General features: G+C 31.9%; 1 protein-coding gene across 1 annotated transcript; it reads left to right on the plus strand.

The window, feature by feature from the left end:
* The first annotated feature begins 4,469 nt into the window (after positions 1-4,469).
* LOC136270930 (uncharacterized) lies at positions 4,470-5,768 on the plus strand. The gene has a single exon (XM_066069943.1). The coding sequence runs from the start codon at positions 4,561-4,563 to the stop codon at positions 5,590-5,592; it is 1,032 nt and encodes a 343-aa protein (XP_065926015.1). The 5' UTR covers positions 4,470-4,560; the 3' UTR covers positions 5,593-5,768.
* Positions 5,769-9,774: the final 4,006 nt, after the last annotated feature.

The raw sequence follows: 9,774 nt of genomic DNA on the forward strand, positions 1-9,774 counted from the left end.
TTCTTCTTCTTCTTCTTCTTCTTCTTCTTCTTCTTCTTCTTCTTCTTCTTCTTCTTCTTCTTCTTCTTCTTCTTTCTATTTTCCACGGAGTCACTTTTTTGTTATTAAGGTTATCCATACAATTTAAACCTTATTTAATTGCTCGTTAAAGTTATGATACCAATTGACCCTGTGTCAAAAAACTCCCAGAACGTGCAGAATTACTGCCCTTTGAGAAATTCGTGTTATCGCTGCTCCTCTGAAACCATAAGAGATAGAGACTTGCAACTTTTACAAATGTCTTCAGTAAACTTAGAGAGTTCTTCAATCTATTCATACCAAAGGGATCTGAGACCACTTTCTAGCAGTTATTGCCCCTGAAAGTATTGAAACTTCGATAAAATCACTTCCAACTTTTTTTTACTATCTATCATAAGACTTCGGACAAATTGGAATAGAAGCAACTACCTTGGCAAAATGATATAAAGGTCAAAGGTCAATGTCATATGGAAATCTATTAATTAATGAATGTTCATATCTTTTGAAATACAGAATAATAGTAAGGGTTTCAAAAGTGTTCTGGATTGCGCAATAAGGTAATCAATTAGGTCGGCCGGGTTTCGCATCAAGTCCTGTGGTTACTCAAGTGGAACATTCATTTTGTACACAGCTAGCCTGTAGAACTGTCTCTTCTATTGCTAGGTTTTCTGTTTATATCCTTATGTTAATAATATTCACCTGGCTCAGTTTTGTTCAGAGTAAGTGGAAAAAAAATTCAGGAAAGTAATTTAATAGATGTTTCCGATATACAACATATAATTCTTAAAGAAATGGCCTGAAATAAAAAGAAATTCTATAAAAATCATTTATGGATTTGTGAGGTATTTTTTTATTTTATTATACAACGTATATCAAAGGTATATCTTTTTTTATATCTTATAAAGCAATCTAGCATTTCATTAAAAATATTAAGGTGAAAAGACCTCTAATTATTCGATAACAAAAAGTCTACTAGTTTGTATGTATTTGTTTTGTTTTTCTTTATACCTCACCTAGTACATGTAGAAAAAGTAGAAAAAAGAATTTTTATGGAATCTGGTTTGGCAGTTGTTATTGATGTTGTCGTTGTTGGTCGTTTCATAAAAATACACAAAATTTAAAACAGGGAGCTATTAAAAAACATGTTTTTTTTTTCTAGGCATTTATTTAAAAAAATTAAAAACAAATTAATTATGTAAACCTTCCAATTTTTGTAGTTTCAAAATGCTCGAATACGAATCAATGGCAAAAAGGGCCTTCCATCAATGTTTAAAAGTTTGTTATGGAAATTAACAGGATAAATTCTTATTAACATGCTTATGGCAAACAAAAAGGCCAAGACATTTATTTCAGAAACAACAGCTATATTAAGGTTTGAAATTTCATCAGCTATTCTATGCACCATAGCTTGCTATTTTGTACTCTATTTCATTCGAAAATTGAGCGAAATTCATTATGAAACAAAACTAATCTTAAAGTATACATGCTCCAGTTTTTACTGGATTCAAAGCACCTGTGTGCGTATGAATGTACGCATACCTCTAGAACACCTAAAAACTGGTTTCAAAGGCAATAATTAGCTTACAAAAGATCAACTTATTTACAAATAGCTTTGATCAATATGATTGTATCGTTCATTGATTTATTTTTGTCACTATCTTCAAGCAGGGATGTATCAGCATAGAAAGTATTCTATTGTTTAAATGAATATTAGGTGAAATACGGAACACAACGGTGAATTAATTGCAAAAATGAAATGTAGTTCAAATTTAGAATATCACATTGTCTATACTATATGAGTAAAGTAAATACATGTAAGTAATAACGAAATGTCCATGTTAACATCGCATTTTAATGGAGAGATCAACTGCAAGCAGTTTGAGTCAGTTCAGCTTTGTTTTTGTATTGCATGCATTATCTGTTGGGTGTGAAACGAGACTTATTTTTCAAAACCTGTCAAATGAATGTTGATATAATTGAAACAGGTCTTAGAACAAAAGTCTTGAGGAAAAAGCAAACGCAAAAAACACAACCCTATCAAATTTTTCATTGCGTTTTCTATTTTCAAAACTATAACAGTTATTACTGGGTTTTTTACAAGAATATATCATAAGGTGAAGCAATGCCATTTTTTCAGACAGGAAAGTTTGTAACTTTGTTTAAAAGCCTAACGATTTCGCATATTATAGACACTTATTAGCGATGGAAATATCTTTCCTGCGCGTGATCGTTCGTGACGCTATCAGTGTCGTCTGTGTCGTTTGTCAATAGTAACGTTGCTACCAATATATCCATCGGTCATCCCGATAAGTAAACATTGGGGTGGGGGTGCAAAACGTGCGAAGGTAAAAAGTTGATGGATGAAGAAAACAAAACGTTGTTTTTTTTCTTCCATATTTGGGGCATTATGTAAATAAGTAAAACAACTGAGAATTAGAAATAATACTATACAAATCTGCATGATTTTTTAAAGACTTACAGGAACGTAACAAAAAAGATATAAATTTCTTTTTTTTCTTTAGTTAATTAAGCGATTAATGTACCAACATATCAATTTTCAGGTCCAACGCAACTTCAAGCAATGCAGTGGATGGGCAACACTCAGATTTACACTTCTATGCACGAAAATAAACAGTTCCCTACCATTTTCTTGTTTTTTCTTACAGCGGCGTTAATCTCGTGACGTCAGATTTCATTTCGCACCAAATCGACTTCATTCAAAAATCGTTTAGGTATGACATTGGGTTTTTCTCCAAATTTCATGAAAAGTACTTATGCGATCGCAGTAAAAGTTCAAAGATGATGTTTTCCACACAGATCTCCGTCATATAAAAAAATGACAGGCATTGAAGATACCCTTTGATATTGATACATGTAAATGAAGAGAAAAAAATGCCTTATTGCGCATATCCTTAGAAAACAGCTGATTGTTATTGTTTGCGAAATATATATAATTTAAATTAATTATCCGTCAAAATTATGTTAGTGGCTAACAGCTGTTGATTTGAATTATTATCATTTATTGAACGTGTAATGTGTTAGTCAATGTCCTCACTCCTGCCTGTTTTAAGTAGAATTACATTAATTCGCACGAACTTTGATTATCCTTTAGACATTTGGGGCAAAACACATACGTAATTGTTTCAGGGAAGTAGATTCATTCCCGCTTTTTGAAATTTAATTGCTAGTTATTCATTACTCCGTTTTTGTTTTTTGGGGGTTTTTTCTTTGTTCTCGTACATGTATATAGACATGAATTAAACTTTCAGGAATTTTTTTTTCGTTGAAAGAGTTATGAAAGTGTTTAGCTTCGAACAATTAATGCATTTGTCAGTTTGATATTGTCTGCATACCACTGCTAAACGCGACTAATCTTTGTGCACATGAAGCAAAACAGGAATGTCTGAAATCTTTTGTGACTTTTGAAAAAAAATAATGATAATACAGTAAAACTGGGTTATAGCGAACACGCTTATAATGAATTGACGCTTACAGCAAAGTGATTTTTATTCCCTGTGACTTAAATACATTTTATTATATTTCAATTGGAAAAACCTGAGGGAGCAGAAAACAACCATTACTTCAAACAGCAGGTAACGATGGTTTTACGATGTTTATGTAGACAGACGTACCACATATTTCACTTTTTTTTGTAGATTAATGTAACATGTAGAATAGAGGTTATTTGTAAATCTTTATCAAGTACAAAAAAACAATTATTGCAAGATGTTAATAAGACCTATTACTAATGATGAGCAATTTTGTGCGAAATAAAGTGGCTTTATTTCATAAATGATTTGCATTCAATTGTTTGACTTTATATCATTAAAAAATTGGGACAAACGCTAAATGAAATAGGGTTTGTATTATTAGCGGTTGAGAGTGTATATATGTGCAGATTTCATCAAACGTAAGGGTTGCTGTGCATTTGTCTCGCCTAATGATACAAATATATTATTAAGCGGCGATATAGTATCAGCGGTTTGAGATGGCAACAGTAAATGCAATGATTTATAGTAGTAGGCGTTGCAATCGCAACACTAATTATATTCATGGCATTAAGTGGCATTGGATCTTTAACGGTGGTGACAAATCAAATCTTACTCAAAGAAAAAACATGAATGGATAACATGTCGATATTTATTATAACATTGGCATTGATTTGGAAAAAAAACAATTTTTTTTGGACATTCTAAACTTTTGATAAACATAATCTTAAAATGTGATAATATTGGGGCTTTTAACAGTTTCGAAATTCAAGCTGTTCTCCCGTAAACATACCTTCTTGTAATTTTTAGAGCCAAAATAAACAAGAAAGAAGTATAATTAAAGAATAAATATTGCGCTAAAGATTTTAGAAATATCAGTTTTCTAAAAAGGCAGCAAAGATGAAACCAAAAATATTTAGATAGTAATTTGTTTTTGTTTTTTTTAGATTGCAACATCCCCTTTAAACCAAAGCTGCTTACTATTACCTCTTTCTTAGCTGTATGCGTTGGTGTGTACATACTTGGCGTCGCATATTCTCTCTTTCGAGAACCCATGAACAACAATTCTTTATTTATCGTGCTGAATCAGAGAGATGACACGCCAGATCAATGTGAGAATGTTAATCTTATGTATTATGATGAGGAACAAAACAATGAAAACATTAAAGATTTAAAAGAATGCAAAGGTTCTGACAAAAACTTTGAAAAAGTGTTAAGGAAAAATATGCAGAAAGCAGACAACTATCTATTTAATGATTCAAATAAGTTGTTAAAATGCTTACAATTAGACAGAGAGGGAATCATTAAACTATCAACACCAAGAAGGAGCAAAGAATTGCTTCCTATATTTGTGACGGCTCTGTCTGATAATCATTTTCAAGAATTCATACAACTTATCAACAGTCTTAAAATATTTCAAGAAACAAAGCACCCACAGTTAATGATCTTTGTGTACGACATAGGGTTATCAAAAGAAAATTCAAAACTGGTGCGGCAAATGTGCAATTGCAAGGTTAGAGCATTCCCATTCAATACCTTCCCTAACCACGTGAAAAATGTACTTGGATATACGTGGAAACCGATCATCATCCAAATGATGCTTCAAGAATTTGATTTTGTGATGTGGCTGGATACTTCTGTAAGATTAGAAAATACAGACCCATATTTTGTTAAAGCGAAATGCCTCGGAATTCAGGTTTTAGAGGGATCCGGTTCAATTGCTGTCAGAACTCAAAAGCGGCTTTTTGAGCGTTTTAAGGAGGATCAGTGCATGTTTAATTATCCTGAAATACAAGCTGGTATGGTGATTATCTCCCGCACATACTTTACACTTAATTATATAATGCGGCCATGGGTGGGCTGTGCTCTTGAATATGGTTGCATGGACTTTCCGAATGCGGAAGTTTATATAAACTGCACCAAAAGGTGGATTCCTTCGGATTGTCACAGGTTTGACCAATCAACTCTCGGTGTTATTATGACCAGACTATTCAACAAAAGAAGACACCACTTTGTCGTAAAAGAAGATTTTGCAAAAGTCCTACGACATGAAACCGAAAGCTCTCAAAGCCCAAACATCTTTTAATAATTGATAATTTCGTCTCACCCATAATTTTCCTGCATGTTTTCCGTTTGTTTGTGTTGTGTGCTGTTCAATTTTTCATGACAAAATTAGTTACATGACTTGTTTTAATCAGTATTCCCTGTTCGTTACCATAATTGTCTGTTAAAATTTAAACGTATCAAGCGACTAAAATACAATTGTTATGGACAGATACAGAAAAAAATAATTTTAAATTTATTATTAAAAGAATATTTTCCCTTTTTTTTTTTTTTAGATTGGTATGGTTCTTTTTTATTTCAGTTCAAAAACAGGATTTAGTAGAAATATTGGTATTATAGTAATATCAAGTAGAAGCTTTTTAATTACCTAATACATAAATAATGTACGTGTATTCATATAATCAACCTTAGAGGTCACGGAGTACACATTTGTGGCAAAATTTATATACATGTAGGAACAAATATGACTATAAGGTTATATTTAATTATATATAGAAAAACATGTAGTCTGAAGAAATTCTATGTTAAATAACAATAAAACCACTAAGTCAAGGGAGGGAACCAGTAATAATTAAGTGAAAGATTGTCGTTGTTTTTGATTCTCTGAATACCAAAAGCTAGTTGGTTACTTGGGCCAGTAATGGTCATACTTATCGAGTGAGTGATGCAAGCCATAACCCTTTTGTTTCTTTTCTAAATATTACTTTGGTATTTTGGAAATGATATATAATATTATAGAAATGCTCGGAAAGATTAAAGACATCATATTTATATTCCCCTTCTAAGTGGCGGATTTTTGTTTCAAATTGAAATTAACACTGAACAAAAGCTCAATGTATAATTAAACTAAATAACCATTCAACATGATTTGAAAATGATTAACAAAAAAATGACAAAGAATTGCGTTTGAAAAGTGTTTATAATAAACTGGCAACGACACGCTTTACAATGACGTCTTAATCTTTGGATGTTTTTTATTAAGGTCTTCCGTTTCCAACGGAAGACCTTATTGTTTTCGTACAGTTTCTTCTTCTTCTTAATTTTTTTCCAAATTTTGTGCACTCGATTTCTCAAAAACTATTGGACCGATTTAAACCATTTTTTCACAGATGATGAGATGTAATCTGAATTTTATATGTTTTTTGAAATTTTTGTTATCGTTACTTCCGGTACCGATTTATCGGCCATTTTGTATATTTTTACGACCTATTTTGTGCAGAGCTGATCTCAGAAACTATCAGAGATATGACTATGAAATTTTCAGAATATATAGTCTAAAGTTTGAAATTGTGCACAATTATGTTGTTTTACGCCAGTGGCGCCATTTCTTGGAGCTCGCCTGGGCCCGAAAATTGGGAAAGAATTATTGTTCAAAATTTTTATACGTTTTGATCTGTATTTTTTTATCAGTTAATATTTTGATAAGAATTAAGTATAACAAAAGTAGTAGATAATGAAAATTTCTCTCCAACAAAATAAAAAAAAAGGGGCTGGCCCCCTTTTTTAGGGGCCAAGGCACTTGTAAACTCTATTACAAATTACCAAAAAACGATAAAAATGTTGTAATGCATTATAGAAGCAAAGTTGTTGATCGTAACAATATCTATCAGAAAAAAATTATTGCCACGCCCATTTATTACGTAATTAGGGAATTTTAGGGGCCAAAGTACTTAAACTTTGACGCAATATATCTTGAAAAGGAGACATATTTTGTTAAGCATTGTAGAAGAGAAAATGTTTGAATTAATGCTTTAAATTGATTCCCCTTATCAAAACACGAATTTACGTCCCCATTAAGGATCTAGAGGGCAGGCCCCTAAAATATTCAATCATTTGTATCTCAAAAATGATCAACAATTCTAGATAGGCATAAAAACAAAAACTGTTAGTACTCATTAGACCTTTTCAAAGAAATCAAGAAAAAGGGGCTGGCCCCCTTTTTAGGGGCCAAGGCACTTGTAAACTATATTATAAATAACTGAAAATTGTATCGATTATTCATGGTATGATTTTAAACAGAAATCGCAAGGAAGACCTACTCGTTACTCGTAACGAGATCGTATCTAGTTACTATTATTATTCTTTTTTGGCAGTTGTCTCGGGACACTGAAATAGGCAATTATTTTGCTTATCAGGGATGACACTAAATAGTGTCATTGAGAATATTAACATTAATAAAATGTTTCGGGGCCAACTTTCTGTATAATCTATTTTTCCTAGAAAATAAGAGTAAATGTTTCAATAATTTCCGAAAAGCCTTCGTACATATCGGTAGCTCTCACAAATTTAGTCCTGACTCATATTGTCAATCATGCATGTTATGAAATATATTTGTTTTTAAAACAACGTAACTAACATATTTTTGTAAGCCCCAGTAATTGTTTTGGGGTTTGGGGGTTTGAACAATTTTGAACATTTGGTATCAAGTGAGCTAAAACTACCTAAAAAAAACCACAATTGAAATTCATACACACATATTTAAATAAACTTCGAGCTCGATACTCTCTAATGTGTTTTTTTTTTTTCATTGCACATGCGCAAAATATACACTGTTGTAGATTGTGCGGTGACAACATGGACTTTAAGATGGTTTGGGACACCTCCATATTGTGACCTACTTCCTACTGAAATTAAAAATGAAATACAGTATTATTGTATAGGTGTTTTCTTTTAATATTTACTATCTAATTGGTTAACAATGGGCTCTGTACAGCGTAAACTATTACTCTGTTAGCCATCAGCTCAAATCCCGGTTCTTTTTAATGTTCTAAAAAATTTCAGCATATTTTTTGTCAAATATTATAAAGTTTTAAATTCAAGATTTGTTAAAGGACTATATATGATAAGGGCCTAAAATGGCCCCCTAAAATGAACATCATCATTTTACTTTCATTCTTTGTTTTCTTAGTACAGATATATATGTGATGTGTTTACATAATATTCATTTTGATTCAAGTGCCCACAATTTAGAAATATGACATTGTAAAGACAACCTTTTCCCGCCAATTTTGCATTTTTAGCGTAAAACAGCTTGTTTTCAAGCAGTTTTTCCTTCCGAAAACATAGAGCGCATTCTTGAACAAATAGAATATTTTAATCAGAGATGTACCTAGCCAAGACTAATAAGTGACAAAAAAAAATTCCTTGTTCAAGCATGCGCTCTATATTTCCCATTCGTAAATAGATAAGAAAAATGTCAATTTTTGGCTGATTTTGATTGAATTATAGAAATGGCGTCACTTCTGACGTCATATACTGCCAGTGTGTGCAAATAAATCAAATAAATAGATGAAAAATATATTTTATATCAACTCTTCTAAAAAATTAGTAAACATTTTATTTTACCCGTAACACTTTAAAAATGGCGAATTATGGGGGCCAAATTTAACTCTTATCATATATAGTTCTTTTACCAATTATAATGAAATGTTATCCATGTTAGAATCGACAGGTGTCCCATATAACCTTAAACATGAAGTGTAATTGTAGTACATGTAACAGAAAGATATATTGCATATCTATATAAACTAGCACAGTTGTTTGTGCACCGTAAATTGCAACCTTTTGACATGTACGGAACTGTAGCTGTAATATTCATGTTTCTTAAGAACATGTTGAAGTACAACCAACTCCGTGCTGCACGTTTTACTAACTAGTTTATTCCCGGAAGTCCCATAGTACAGGTTACAAAAATGTAAATAAATGAAAACCTGATAAAAACGGAATTTACAAATAACATTACATCTTTCCCCTTAATAAATTTTGCATTATGATTTAAAAAGTCTTTTTTTTCATATAGAGAATTTCACTTATAGTATCATTATAGACACAATTGAAAGAAATAGATATATAACATATTTACATATATATGTACAAATATTCACTGATCATTTACCGGTATACATATCTCATCATGTGCACATCAAGGTAGACTGCCTTGATTGCAATTATATAAGTAAGGGATTATTCTGCCCCATCACACATATTCACTAAGATATTTCGGACGACGCCCTTCTCGGCCTGCACGCGTTTTGTACGGTTGCACTTGCTGAACAATGTCTGGACTTCTCGCGTCTTCATCTTCTGTAGTGTCCGGGTTTCCAGCTTCTGTATTACTTGTTTCTTTTTCTCTCACTGTCTCTTCGTCTTCGTCATCAAGTTCAACAATAGGTTCTTTAAAACTGGTTTCTTTTGACTGTATGAT

This window comes from Magallana gigas, chromosome 1 (genome assembly GCF_963853765.1).
Source record: "Magallana gigas chromosome 1, xbMagGiga1.1, whole genome shotgun sequence".
In the NCBI taxonomy this organism is placed as follows: domain Eukaryota; kingdom Metazoa; phylum Mollusca; class Bivalvia; order Ostreida; family Ostreidae; genus Magallana; species Magallana gigas.